This window comes from Strix aluco, chromosome 9, assembly GCF_031877795.1.
Source record: "Strix aluco isolate bStrAlu1 chromosome 9, bStrAlu1.hap1, whole genome shotgun sequence".
Lineage (NCBI taxonomy): Eukaryota > Metazoa > Chordata > Aves > Strigiformes > Strigidae > Strix > Strix aluco.
The window spans coordinates 13,035,434-13,050,853 of record NC_133939.1 but is presented as its reverse complement, the minus strand read 5'-3'; the positions used below and the strand labels follow the sequence as shown (position 1 = coordinate 13,050,853).

Genomic DNA, 15,420 nt, shown 5'->3' with positions numbered 1-15,420 from the left:
ATTATCTTTAACCTCTCTTTAAATACTTGGCCCATCAAAGCTTTTGGGTGTCAATTTTTAACAACTTAGAGGTACTTTTAACATCATCTGAAGTTAAGATTCCACAAAGCTGATTCAGTATAATGGGCAGGAAGAATCATGTATTCTACTGTTGGTACTGGATCATTACATGTACCTGGTCTACCAGCATCTCCGGGACGACCCTGTGGCCCTGCAAAAGCAATGTATTTAGAACTTGAGTTAAACAACTGTATACTGTGCAAAGTCACTACTCAATAATACTGACTGCAAACTTTGGGCTTCTGCATTTTAGCCTTACTTTTATCTTTTAAGCAGTTGGTTTTGCCTGAGTAGGCATCTACTGCTTATGCAGCTGTTGCATACTGACAATTCTCACTGAAATCTGACAATATGGACGTTTACAACAGGTAGGAATAAGATCCACCACATTTATCTTAGGTGGGGATGCACACAATTACTTGAGAACAGCTTACAGGCCTGCAAACTTGCTTCTTTTTGCCACTATTATTTGTTCTAGTAAAGATACCATCTTTTAACAATGCATTAGTATCTTTGCAAGACTCAACTTCCCTGTTGCCATCCCTTGCAAGTATGTAAGTGGATTTGTAACAACAAAGAGTATTCACTGAATGCAACACAATCACCTGGATACATAAATACTCATAAAACTAGAACATCAAAACACAGAAGGCAAGGACTTGCTGGATGAGTATGAGATGTAGTCTACAAGATGATGCCTCAGAGTTCAGCCCCCAAGTTCTTGTTACAGCTGTGATATAGCTCAAATAATAAATAGTACATTTTCATTTTATAGCTTGGCCAAAATAAACAAGATAAAAACTTGCAGATCATCACTATTTTGGAACGATAGGCAATAAAAATGGCATAAGACAAACTATGAAAGCTAAAAAAAAAGTGCATGACCTTTAACAGGAGACTTTCAGCCCTGATGGTTTGTCTATGGCATATACAAATAATGTGCTGATTCAGTAATCCACTAAGGTCATGACACAGGATGTCAGTGAGCTTAGGTGCTCAGCGCAATTATCTGCACGAAGTGTGCCGGCTCCGTTATTTTTAAGAGGAAATACAGCCATAAATGAAAGTCTCAGGATACTTTTCAATTCTGTAACTTGATGGGAGTAATCTGGAAATATTCTTGAAAAGGCAGAAGCAGGTTGCTGGGTGCTCAAAAACCTAGCCTGCAACAAGCCATTTGAGTAGACAGCTCTTGCTAAGAGATTCTAGTTTCAATGTCCCACTCACCAGGTATGCCACGTTGACCTTTTGGTCCTGGAGGTCCGGGGGGTCCTTCATCTCCTTTTTCACCAACTCCATTATCATAATACTCCGTCTTAAAAGAGAGATAGTAAGAAAAGAAAGAACAGTAAGAATGAAGAGAGAAACACAGTACCTCACATTGAACATTTGGTTAGAACAATGTTATGATCTCATTCATGATTTTGATGGTGTGACATCATGAGACCTTTCTAATCACATGGTAATCACAAACAGCCAGGAATGCTTTGAGAAAGCCATGCCTCAATTAGAGCATCATGGGACATCTGCTATTGTCTCATACAGTCATTATTCTTATTCTAATGGTTTAGAAAAACAATATGATGAAGGTAATTTATACTTACTTGACCACAAGCTCCAGGTGGACCAGTGTTTCCTTTCATCCCCTTCATCAGAGAACAGAGATGGGTTTATTTATTAAAAACAATACATGACATGACATTTGGTACCCACTGTTACTTCAGTACATTGCTCATAACATTAAAGAACTTCTGCTCCTGACCAGTCCTTCACCACCCCCATCTCTGTTCCTCACACAACTGTTCAGTCACATACACCAAAAACTACAGGAACACATCAGCAGGCATCAATGGACACCAGTTCAAACACATGATCTATTTCAGCTAATCCATTCCTTATTCCATGGTATCATTACTTGTCATCTGTTAGGTAAAGTAAAACATACTGTATACACAGTGATAAATAAAACTACATAACAACCCCAAAACATACCTTATCCTCATCCTCAAAAGCACCAGCAAAACCATTAGACAATACCTTATCTCCTTGCCTGCCAGCCACTCCTGGTTTGCCCTGTTCACCCTTTCGTCCCTGCAGGAGACAGCACACAATTTTATGAGGATTAATCTTTTAGCTTTAGCACTGTCATCAGTAAGATCTAAAATGGAAAGCCTTAATCTTTCATGCTCATGGCAAGGTGAATGCGACTTGCTCAGGGAAAGAAATCTGAGGGAAAGACTCAGTTTGGGGTACAGTTCCATGTCTGTGGGAAATACTGCAGGTCTCTCATCCAAACCTGCCTTTGTAATGGCACACTCCACCAATCCCAAGGTGGAAGCTGATCAGGACAGCACAACTGTAGGAGACTCTGGTTTGTTCTCCCTCTGCAAACTACTCAGTAAATCCCTCTCCAAGAACTTGGTCAGTCTGCATGATGGTGCTGATCTCAAGAGGTGTCAGTAAAACCAGGAGGGAAAATAGCATAGACTGCTGCTAAGGCTTTCTGCAAGTGTATATATGCAAGGAAAAGGGACTTTGCAGAGGCTTGTGCAGTTGAATGCACTGCTAGTTAGTAAAGTTGAAATGGGAACAGAGCAATGACATGTCTTTGTCATGACAGAAATTTTTTTTACCGTTAGCCAAGGTAGTAGAGCTTTGTGGTCTGTCATTCCATGTTTTTTGTCAGACTGTCTGACAGTTTAGACTGTGTTTAGACTGTCTGCAAAGGTCGTTTTGGCATAATGAAGATGATGTTTTAGTAAGATATATGTGAAATGGGCTATTTTGACAAAAAGAATTTTGATAAGGTATTTGTGAGGTCACTGTGACCCCAATGACGTCGTTAAATTGGAAGCAAAGTAAATATAAAAAAAAATGATGTTTAACCAATTGAATACATTTGAACAAATTTATCTTTTAAATTAGTACAGAAACAAGACCATTTTGGTTCTAAAATGGTGTATTTTAAGAATTATACGATGACAAGACGACAGACTTGATATCTATCAGTCATCTTATTTCATGCCAAGGCAGCTGTGACCTTGACAACTTTTCTTCGGAAAAAAAATGTCTTTGATTCTAGTGATTAAAATGACTAATTTTGTTTCCTGATTTATGCTGAAGTGAAGGTGTAACTCTTTTTCAAAAATGTCCACGTGACTAACCAGAATTAAACTCAGTAGAATTAATTTTGCGTAACTTGGACTGTATCTCAAACTCATTAGATAGTCAGCAGCAAGCAACAGGCCTTTTTATTTTCCACACAAGAGACAACATCTATGAAACGAGTCTCTCTCTCCTGTATAAATCTATGAGGACGTGGTATGCCTCGAGGCCAGCTTTGTGAAAGGAAATGTTTCAGTGTATGCAAATCAACATTTTCAAACATATTCTGCAATAGGAAAAAGCTGTGACAGGAAGATATGACCGTGATAAACAGATGAGTATTACTTGGAAAATGTTTAGAAGGCTTCTTTCTTTACCGGTAAGCCAGGTGGACCTGGGGCACCTTCTTTTCCAGGTTTACCCTACGAAGGAAAAACATAAAATAAAATAAATTTAAGAAGATCAGAAGAGGGGCTGTTTTATCTAAAGAGCATAACAACTAAATGTTGTGCATGTAACTGTATTTTAGGTCTCTGTAAATTTTGAAAAGATATTAAGCTTATTTTAAAAATGTTCATTATTTCTAACCATAACTAATGTTCATAAAACTCTACAAAACAGAGAGTAAGATATTCCCTGGACATTTCTCCTTCTGTGGAGGATTAGTTGAGGCAGACACTTCACCAGCACAAAGTGCCAGGCAAGTGCAGAAAGCTTGGTGCAAAATCAATCCTTGCAGAAGCAAGACAAATGATAAAACAATACAGCAGCTAGCAGTCCTTCTAATGGTGAACATGGAAAGATACTGAAGCAAAACTTTTCTTTCACAGGAAACAGGGTTAAGAGATGACTTGGAAGAGAAACTATTTAATGAAAAAGAATAGGGATTGCACTTCAAAGATATTGGAAGTAGGGCAGTAGATGGAAAAGTGACAACAGAAGGAGGCAACGTGCCAGAGGTATGTGCTGTTTTCTATGGCACATTAGGCAGCCTTTGCTGGGGTCCTGGTATCTAGTGCGGGAACAGTATGTGTTAAGCAACAACAGAACAGAAGACAAAGGGAAAGGAGAGGAGGGGGGAAAAACGGGGAGAGAAACAGAATGAAATGAAAACATAATTCTTAATATGGATACCTTGCTTGCCACCTTGAAGGCAGACATGAGGAAAATCTGGTACATTAAAATCCACAGCAAGAAGTTAGTGATAAGATAAAAGGGGGGATGGAAAATTATGAGTTCAGAACAACAGGGGAGAAATTAAATTTTAGAAATATTTTTTGCACAGAATAAATTAATGAAACTTAAAATAATTTTGAAAAAGATTACCAGAGCATGCATTATGATGTATGCATCACAAAACCCAGCAATACTCAAAAGACAGCAGAACTTAACCAAAGATGATACTTCAGAAGAGAAGGTGGTGAACTGGAACAATGTCACCACAGGCTCAAAACTTGCACAAAATAGTATTTTTTTCTAGAATGTAAAATCCACAGCAATTTCATATTTTGTGCTCACTGACGTAACTTCAATAGCGAAAGGACACATTTTGTTTTCATTTTAGAACAGCCCATCAGTCAATGTCTTAACACAATCTGTATTTCCTTAGCATTCTTCAAGGTCAATAGGTAGAAAAGCAAGGGTGCTCTACTACTTCCCCCACAAGGGAGGACGGGAAAGGTCAGTTAAGAGTACTAAAAAATACTGCACGACAGGACAGGGCTTTTGCAAGCAGAAAACATAATATGGAAGAAACACAAGAGACTGGGGAAAAATAACACACATTGGATAGAAAGAACATTTAGTACTTTACACCAGTAACTCAAGTAGAATTAAAATTTTCATAATGTATAGGAATAATAAAAATAACAATCAAATTGCTCTATATCACCATCACTATAGCACCATACAATTGAAGAAAGAGCAATCTACAGGTAGTACTGGTCTTGTCTTGCTACTTTTTCTTGTAGAAGAAAATTTACTGCAACCACAAGAAGCATGGGGAAAGTTTCAAAATATATGTTTGCACTGAATGAAATTTGAAAATTATTTTTCTTAATATTGCTTTCAAAATGTATTTGGAATCAAAAGGTTCTGTTCAGAAAACGTCAGAAAACATTTTGATTTGTTTGGGTATTTTAGGGTTCTCCCCTGATTACATACTGGTAAACTGTTATGAATTCATACAGTTTTAGTTACTAAGAACCTGTATTTTTCACTGATTAGTTTTTATCTGAAAGTTTGAAAGCCATTTGAATGCAAAGTGGTAACTTTCTATTTAATTATTTTAAAAATGCAGATATACTCAAGTAAATTATATTTTAATGTGTATGCTTATAAAAATAAATGTATTATTTTTTCTCATACTGTCCTGTTAACTCTTTTATGACCACTTTCTTCATGTCTCCACATACCTGCTGGTTGAACACAGTAATTTAAGTCTGCTGCCTTAAGTAAACCCAATGGTTTTTATTGTCTTATACATATACACTGGCACTGTAAAGCCAGTATGTGTTCAGAAAAGCACTTTTTTTTACTAAGTTTCAACAGTAGAACCTTTACAGCACAACCAATAGAAGTGCATCCACCATCATCTGATCTTTACTTCATGTATGTGAACTCATGTATGTGAGCTTGTAAGAACAGCCACTTGACTTTCAGCTGTCTAGTCTGGTTTACTGGATGAAAGAGCTTTTCAATCTAAGAAAATTTGCTCTGAGTGGCATTGAAACAAAAAATGGAGAGCCATACTAGTGCATAACTGCTTTTCAGAAAAGACTAACATATGTGTATTCAACTGTTTGCACATACCTGTGCTCCAGGTTCTCCTCGGTCACCCTTTTCACTTTGAGAATCACCAACTGGCCCCTGTAACAAAACCACCCTCAAGATACACATATTTTGAGACTCTCATTTTCTATATTAAATATATCTTTTATATTTTTGTTATGTTTAAAAAGAAGTATAAAGTACAGTTAGAATGCTACTAACAGGTGTCATTCACTACTTCTATTCATTAAAGGTCAGAATAAGTAGTGTAAATACTGGACTCTAAAGAGTAGCATTTACTATGTGATGCTGTTGGATTTAAGCAATTTAATTCTGGTCACTTACTGTAAACCCCATTGGTCCTGGAAGTCCTCTTGATCCTTTTTCTCCTTTCTCTCCTTTCAAGTCCTATTACACAGGAAATAAAAATTTAATATGGTCTCTTGGATTTTTCTGTGCTTACCATAACACTCAAGGAGAACACCAATAGGAAATGCTTATGTTACCAGCAAGCTTGTTTAAGCAGAGATAGTTCTACTTAAATGACTAAGAAACAAACTTCGTATCAGCACTCTTACCTAAGTCTATGATGTTTGAAAAAGAAACTGACTCCACACATATTTGTGAACACAGTGAGTTCAAAACAACCTACCGGTGATTGCATACAAGGGGACTGGAGTAAATATCCCCAGAAATGGCAACAAATTGCAAGTGAAAAGCAACTAAACCTTAGATGCTTCACTGAAGCTACAGTTACCTCCAATACGTAAATGCAGTGGCTACCCACACAATCCTTGCCTCTGTGGGCTCAAGATTAGATTACCCTACTGTGTAATGCTATTATGTATTGGGCCACATCCTAATATCGCTGTAAAGCCAAAGTTTATAGACTGCCTAATTATTACCTGGTTAGACCATGCCCCAAACTATTTATGTAAGGAGTTTTGAGGGGTTTTTAAAAACTACCATTCCCCCATGATAAACTGCCACAGCTGTTACTGGGAAGTGCTCCAGGTGGTCCATATTTGATTTAAACAGGGAATTGCTACTGTGTCTAAAAGCTGAACCTTGCTTCTGCAATCTTTCTCTTCCCTCCTCAATACAGTATTGACGCAAAATTCACTTTTCAGTTTAACACATAATGGAGAGGGAGTTTTGATAACTCCATGGATTAAATACAAATCAAATAAGGAAAAGAGAGTCAAGAACAGGTTGAAGGCTTGTTCTGTTAATAGGTGAACACTTAGAACTGTGTATCAACTACTGCTGTTTAAGTTCTAGATAAGGACAAAATACAAAAATTTTAATTCACAAAGCAATACTTAAAATGAAGGCTCAATCAGAGCATTTTCTTTCTCCAATACTCATTGTTTTTTCGCTTTCCATGATTACTCATGTCCCAGTAAAAACAATGAGAAAATAGACTATGAAATGTACATGAACATGTTGTAAGCTTTTGTGAAACTCTGGTAGCTCAGAGTCCTGATATTTTCAGTGACAAGGCCCAGAGGTCAACACAGCTGTGGCTTTCATAGCCATTCAGAAAATTCATGTTAATTTGGTGAAGCTAAAAGTGATTTACTTTTCATGTACTCAGAGATCCACAGCAGGTGGGTTACTAATAAGCATTTAGCATTCCACTGGCATTGTGCAGATGTGCATGTGAATACACAGGCCTCAGCTGAACTGACTGTACAGACACACTCTAAGAAGAGCTTAGTATCTAACTAAACAAGTCTGAAAAATGTTAGGATGAGTAAAAGGAGATGTTATTGGAACAATGAAGATGAAAATGTCCTCTCAAAGTAAAACCTAGTAAGATGGCTTATCTGAACACGATGTTTTAACAGTTTTACTACCGTCATGTTATCTGGTCCACTTAATGTCACAATAACAGTTCCTGGTGGTCCAGGGGGTCCAGTTAACCCAGTGTCACCCTTGAAAGGAAAAAAGAAAAATAGAGCAATTACAAACGGTGTGTTTTTATTGTTTCAAATTACTATTGCTATATCTTTGACATCGTGAAAATTTTTCTGTCATTACGCTCAGCCATTAATACAGTTAACATTTTTCTTTGCTTGCTATTTATCTTCCAATAAAAAAGGCATATGGAAGACTTAAGACTACTATGACAACCATCTAGCTGAGAAATATAAAAATGCATATGCTGATTTCTGTTAAAGTATCTAGAATTCGCTTAAGTTTCTAATACTATTTGTCTAAAAGTTATACAACCATTTTAAACCTAAATCAAATAAAAATATCTCATTGATTATAATTTTTCTCTCAATTTAAGTCAATCAATAAAATACATGAACTGCCTTTGGTGATATCCTCAAAACTGCAGTGTGTGTATTACAGGGAGATGTGCTGACAGATAAAATTAGCTCTCGTGCCCTTAACTAAAACCAATATTGCAGTATACTTTTTCATTAAGGATCTTTTAGAACAGGGGAAGTCCTAAATGTGATCTTTCCTGTGGAGCTGAACAAAATAACATCCATAACTTCCAGTGATTTTAAACCAGTGGAACGCCTTTGCATGCACTTGCAGTGTTAACAGCAAAGAATGCATCACTTTCGTAAGGAAGCAAGATGCTCCATGGTCATCTGAGCTAATGAATAATCAATTCTATTTACAGAAATTTTCCCAGGAAACTTCTAGCACATTTCTGGTAGTAATTACAAAGTTAAAACCAATCCCACTGTCAAATAGTGCTTTTTCAGTTCACAGCTGAATCTGTGCAGGTCAGTTAGCATAACTGTGAGATGCCCCAAGTTCTTGAAAGGATCCTGTAGGGACATTCAGGCTGACTACATTGGTTCTCCAACTGCAGGCTGAGGTCCTGAGAGGCAATATACATATTTGTAGTCATTTCTAGCTTGATGTCAATTATATGGTATACAAAGTAAGAACACCGATGACAAGTCATCCAATTTTTATCCAAAATCTGGGAGGTTTTCTAGCATCATAAAGGCTGACACTGAAAGAATGTTGGCCATAAGAAGTTGTAAGCCTACAGATGCTATATATTTACCAGTGTTTACATGCTTAGATAAGCATTTAGGAACACTGTGCAAATGATATATAAATGAATTTAATGCTATGTGTTAGTAAATATTAACTACTGGCTCCTCTTAGGTTTCTACCCTTCTATCAGGAAGTTTATCTCATTGGCTTGTATGTGAAAACAGTTTGTCCTTAGATATTAATTGCTGTGTTTCTATTTTCCAGTAAAAGACTTCCACATATATACTGAAAATTTTTATTTCAGAGTACTTATTTCCACAAACATTTCACCATAATATATCAGAAAAAGCATAAAAGAGAAACAAAACTTTTAAAATGTTTTAAGCATTTTATACAATTACCTTTCTTCCTTTAGTTCCTATTACTTTCAGTCCCATAAGACCCTGTAAAAGAATCCCCAAGTGTTATTTTTTTTAATTTTAAAAACACCTATAATATGAGTTAATTGATGCTACACATAATAGGAAGTTTTCATTTTTATTACCAATCTGAGACTACCTTAGGTCCAGGAGGTCCTGCTTTCCCTGGCATGCCCTACAAAAAAGGAAAAAAAAAATTTCCTTAATTAAAAAAATTACAATCTTTAGCACCAATATAGGTGTTTTGAAGTATCAAATTTTCACATGAATTATATCACTATCTTTATTCTTTCTTCCACCTTTAAAACTGCAATTTGTTGTGACTGGGTGACAGAATGTCTATACAGTCTAGTTGCAAACATATACATCTCTCAGTTATACGCATTACTATTTAAAGTGAATTTATGGGTAATTATTTGAAAATTAAATTTATGCCTACATGGACAAGGATGTTTCTGAAAACATGGATATTATCATGCATAAAAATAAAAGAAACTGAAAAAAAAATCAGATGTGTACAGAAGGATATGGATTTCGCATACACGTCTCTAGGCCTCAAACAAGTCTGGGAGAGTCAGGTACTTGCATTTGTGTAATTCCACAGGTTTCTGGGAAAATCAAAGGTTAAACTAATAAGTGAGATGTAAGTTTGTACTCACTGAAGCTCCTGGAGGGCCCTGTGGTCCAAGTTCCCCAGGATATCCTTGAGCACCCTGGGCACCCTGCATATTAAAAAAGAAACGGGAATACATCTCCTGGCAAGGTTGTGAGCAAACCACAATGCTAAATTCAATGAACTGAATAACAAACAGAGGAGCAGCACTGCCTCCGGATTGCCTTTTCATGTCTCAGGATAACACAGAAGCATAATTCCTCCTCACTGCTTCATTGGCTGGCATATGTTTTGAAACATGAAAAAACATATCTGTCCTAAAACTAAACTACTCAAGTGAAGATGTATGTCCTGTTTAACTGTGGACATTCTCATAATCCATACAGTCCTATTGCTAGCCCTAAAAAGCCTTTAATCCTTCCAATATCCTATGCAATAAATTCTATACTTTAAAGCTTCATTTTTGAAGAAACGGAAAATTAAAAAAAATTATTTTCCTTTTAATGTCCTTCATTTATTTTAACAGTCAAAAGAAATGTTTGCTCTGCCTTCTCCTATTAATCTCCATTTTAAAAATATGGCTCATACTGTCCTTTGTTGAGCTGGGCTAATCTGTTCCATTTTACTTCATGAGGAATTTTTGCAGTTGGACTCAATGGTCATTGTAGGTTCCTTCCAACTGAACTATTCTATTCTATTCTATTCTATTCTATTCTATTCTATTCTATTCTATTCTATTCTATTCTATTCTATTCTAATGGGTAAACCTCTAAATCTATGACCAGTTTTTCTCCATTTCTGAAGTGTTGTTGTTTGTCTGCAATCTGACTTCCCTGTCTCACTTTACTAAGACATAATGAACATTCCTGGTTCTGATGGCAAAATTAATTACTATTGTCTTGGTGTACTGTGTTTTGTAAAGTCAGAAGAAAGGCTTTGAATATATTGTATTAATCGGATTGTATAAAGTTAATAATTTTTTTTAAGACACAGAATTATTTTCTGGTTTAGAAACTAGTGAGATAATTGTAAAAAAATACTTTATACAAAATACAGAATATGTTAAAATTATATATAATATAAAAATAATTTATATATATATACACATTATATATAATGTGTTTTTTATATATATACTTATATACATATAAAAAAATCTCACAGTGTGAATTAATTCTGAATTACCTGAAGTCCAGGCATTCCTGGAAATCCAGGATCACCTTTTGCACCATACCCTTGGCTATATCCCTCTGCAGGGCACCCCTGAAAAATTAGATAAAAAGAAAGATAAAAAGCTATGCTTTTTAAAAAAAGTTTACAGAACTCTGTAGTGGGACAAACCTTTGAAGGGAAATAAGCAACATCAGAATTGCATACTGATGGCAACTGTCCACTGTGGATACTTTTAAAAAAAAGACTATACCTTTCTCAGGCATTCCAGTTCTCTGTTAGGAGCAGTATTCATTTCAGACATACCTACATGACTCACCCCCAACCTGACCTTCAATTTATTTTTGGTACTTTTTATCCCTTTAAAATACTCTCTAGTGCATCTGCAGATTTCCATATGAATTCATAAGCTGTTTGGGGGAGGGGCTTAGTTCTTTGTGTGCTTGAAAGGGTTAAATTCATTACATGCAATAACAGTAGTTAAAGGGGAAAAAACCTTAAATACTGTTTTGTAACTGGAGGTGAATGCAACTAGTACAGACAAAGCACCAAAGTTTGTAGTTGCTTCTTCTGGAACATAGACCTTCTGTTTCCCATGAATGGAGATGTTAAGAACTCTTTTCCAGCAACAAACATACACACAAATTATTGATCACCAATAAATATATAGTATTGTACTATATGTAATATAGTACAAATAACTGACCTTCTCTCCTTTGATGCCAGCAATACCCTAGGGAGAAGAACAAACATATTATTAAAATGGAAAAATGAAAGAGACAATGGTGAAAGGACACAGTCTAAATATTCTTTAAGCTCAATGCTCTCGAAGAGATTTATTTTCATGGACAGGTACATGTTTACTGTGCCAGACTTCAATTTAAGAAGAAAGGGCATATTGTTAAAAAATAATCCAGTCGCACAGTTACAACTCCACAAGTGAAGGCAGAACAGTTCTGAAGCCTGACCTTAATAAATAAATAAATGTCATCAGGAGAGCTGTTAAAGTAAAGATCATGTTTAGAAGTTACTAGATTTGAAGCCACTGGAACCTGACAGACAGCATTCCTTTTCCATTTGTTTAGAAGTTTCTTTTAAAAACACATTTCTACAGAGAAAAAACAAATCCTAGAGTTAAAGCAATACACCCAGAATGACAAGTTCTGGGTTTAATTCCTGGTTCTTATTGACTTAATTAGGCCATATCCTCAAAGATATTTATGCATGAACTGAAATTGCAATGTATGCAATATACAATGGACATCTTTAGAGATGCGAGTGGTAAATTTCCATGAGTATCCCTTGAGACACTGAAGACTAACACCAGCCAATGAATTTGCATGCTCTCATCAACTAAGAAATTGAGGTCCAACATGCAGCTGATAAAGCACTTTGGTTTCTTTACCACATGGTTTTCATATTAATAAAATGGGGATACCTATATATTTCAACTGTTGTCAATAGCAGCTAATGTAAGGCTTTACACTCCTTCATTGAATGGCTTTATGTGGTAAAAATGCACACAACCATGAATTTCACAGACACCTACTGGAATGCCTGGAGCCCCTCTTCTACCTGGAGGACCTGGAAAACCTCGATCGCCCTGAAAGTAGTAAGAGTGACTGTTAATGCATATAATTATTATTTGGTCTGATTTTAGCAAATGTGATTACAAAAGAAGTTTTTTATGTTATCATACTAAAATTGTGACTTGCATTGCCACCATATTTGCTAGAAGGGGCTCAGCCTCACTGTAGGGGTCTTGACTTCTACCCCAGACATCAGGCTTTATTAGCCATGTTTGATCAGTTCACTGCTTCACTATAAATGTATGATTTTCCATAGTAGGCATTCTTCTGATTCCCTCTTCCAGAGTGCTGGAAACATTTGCTCACAGACAAAAGAAAAACTATTAAATCTGTAACTTAACGTTAAGCCTTTTCTTCTAATTGGTTTCAAGACTTACAAATTGTCAACTGCAAGCTAGATACCTCTTCTATAACCCGTTTCAACAGAAGTACAGGTTGGACAAAACTGATTAGGTTTTCTGGATTTAATGAAAAAAGTTTTATCTGTCAAAATATAAAACATTATTCTTAACTTTTTAGCAAAGGCCACTAACATGTATTATTTAATTATCTATCTTACAGAAAAAGGCAGCACTTCTCCTTCCTCTGGCCTCATGATTCAACTTTTTCCTAGTTGATAAAGCCACAAACCAAAACAAACCAAAGTTGTAATTGCAGGAAAAATTCAGAATGCTTTTTGGCCATTCCTAAGCATAGCCAAACACAATATCCATAATATTCAGCTTGGTTTGTACCTTTGTGCCATTGCATCCTGGAACACCCGAGGGCCCAGGAGGACCAACAGTTCCTGGTTCACCCTAAAAAGAAGTGCAAAATTGACACAAGCTTTGTTTTTGCGCACTCATATTACCCTACAGCAACACTGAAAGAGTTTATGTTGGAGCAGTGTTTCACAGACTTGACAGATTACAATGTGTTCTTAAATCATTACAATGAGTAAGAATTGCTGATGCTAAGAGTCTCTAGACTAACTGACAGAGACAATGCTGATGTTGAGACTAGAGTGAGCACACTGGGCTGAGGACAATTGTGTACTGAAGACTGTAGCAAGAGAGAAATGGTTAAATCAGTTTAATTTTTACTTACTGGAAGGCCTGGGGGACCTGAAAATCCAGGTATTCCTGGGACTCCCTAATGATATAAAAAACCAGAGGAATAGTATTACAAATATTAAGGAAAAGCTCATGATGCAGTTTTTCTTCTGACTGCATTTTCAAGAAGAATGAATGCAAGCATGATTCTATAAAAAGATTATTACTTCCTTAACCCTTCTGACTGTGAACCAAGTATAATGGTAGCTTATGCACTGTTAACAGACTGGTTTTGCCCACAGAAAAAAACCCAAAACAACTCTTCATGGAATTCTAGTCTGACTTTTTCATAGCACACCCCAATACTAAATACATACAGCATGAACCTTGTACATACGGTATAGCAAAAAAGGCAAAAGTTTTAAAAAGTAGATAATGCATGTGCATACTCCGTGCCATAAATTTTAAAAATCATATATAATGTTTCATTTTTATTTATCACAAATAATTGAACCAAGTTGGCATTTAACATGACATTTAATACATACAAGTTTGTTTATATAAATACTTACTCGTATACCTTTGGGTCCAACGAAGCCCATAAGACCTGGAGAACCCTAGATCACAAATGGAAAACAATGTATTTCAATATAACTGAGAAAAAGCAAGTATCCGTCAACAGGACATGCAATATTTTTAATACCATTTCCTAACATGTGCACATGAAACTATATAAATAAATAAATAAATAGTTTGCCTATTACAGACACTATAGCAAACAAGCATTTAATACAACTTGCGTAAATCATGGCTTATTGCCCTCCCTTTCAGTGTTTACAGGGGATATATCTCATCATAGGTCAAGAAAATAACAGTCAGGGTATGTTGAGAAAGCAGTTGCTATGGATGTGTTCAAACTGTGAGACCTGGAAGTGCTTCCCTGTGAAATAGCTGGAAGGCTCCCAGACACAGATGATGCCCATGTAATGATCAGGTATGTGCATGTACCAGTCACTCTCACTTGCACTGCTGTGCGTGGAAAGGAAAGCCAGGAGCAGGCTGAAAGGGGGCTAAACAGGATGGGAGAGCAAGGCTGAAAGAACACAGCAAAGGATGTCACAGCACAGTCTGGACAGAACCTGCTGGCATTGTTTCAAGGTGCTTAGAGCTTCACTGATAATAAGAAACTCTTATTGTTCCCAGAAAGGAAATGGGGAATGTACAGAACTGCACAGCTCCTAAAATCCCGAGTGACATTTCATTTAAGATAATGTACAGGCATTGAACAGAAAAGCTAACTGGAATACACTACAGTAGATGGCATTCAGGCTAACAGATGTTCTTGCTAGATAAATTATCCTTACTTTTTGCCATTCTTGCAGAAGTTATTATCACTTATTAAAAGTGATTATTATTAGTTTGGTTTGTTTTTTCAAAACAGAATTCTCTACCCAGTCATAGCTCACTTTCACAGTCAAGCACAGTAGTTTCTCTGTGTGTCTCTCTCTGCGTCTCACATACACACCTACCTTTGGTCCCTGTGGTCCTGGAGGCCCTTCTGGACCAGGAAAGCCTCTATGACCAGGTGGACCTGGAACACCAGGAAAGCCTTTTTCACCCTGTAAACATTAAGAGAATGAAATTCTTAAAATATCCATGAGTTCTCCTTTTGATAATTTATTTCTAAGGCATTC

The 15,420-nt window shown here is 36.3% G+C and overlaps 1 protein-coding gene across 1 annotated transcript in view; it reads right to left on the bottom strand.

Moving 5' to 3' along the window:
• COL4A3 (collagen type IV alpha 3 chain) overlaps window positions 1-15,420 on the bottom strand; it is a 64,323-nt gene that overhangs the window by 31,995 nt on the left and 16,908 nt on the right. Inside the window, exons 3-20 of the mRNA XM_074833729.1 lie at window positions 15,256-15,345; window positions 14,299-14,343; window positions 13,782-13,826; window positions 13,430-13,492; window positions 12,656-12,709; window positions 11,813-11,839; window positions 11,122-11,199; window positions 9,983-10,045; window positions 9,463-9,498; window positions 9,306-9,347; window positions 7,794-7,871; window positions 6,280-6,342; window positions 5,977-6,033; window positions 3,543-3,587; window positions 2,098-2,151; window positions 1,665-1,706; window positions 1,288-1,375; window positions 176-211 (exon numbers count right to left, since the gene is read on the bottom strand). Coding sequence (XP_074689830.1) covers window positions 176-211; window positions 1,288-1,375; window positions 1,665-1,706; window positions 2,098-2,151; window positions 3,543-3,587; window positions 5,977-6,033; window positions 6,280-6,342; window positions 7,794-7,871; window positions 9,306-9,347; window positions 9,463-9,498; window positions 9,983-10,045; window positions 11,122-11,199; window positions 11,813-11,839; window positions 12,656-12,709; window positions 13,430-13,492; window positions 13,782-13,826; window positions 14,299-14,343; window positions 15,256-15,345 — 1,006 coding nt within the window. The remainder of the gene's footprint in view (window positions 1-175; window positions 212-1,287; window positions 1,376-1,664; window positions 1,707-2,097; window positions 2,152-3,542; window positions 3,588-5,976; window positions 6,034-6,279; window positions 6,343-7,793; window positions 7,872-9,305; window positions 9,348-9,462; window positions 9,499-9,982; window positions 10,046-11,121; window positions 11,200-11,812; window positions 11,840-12,655; window positions 12,710-13,429; window positions 13,493-13,781; window positions 13,827-14,298; window positions 14,344-15,255; window positions 15,346-15,420) is intronic.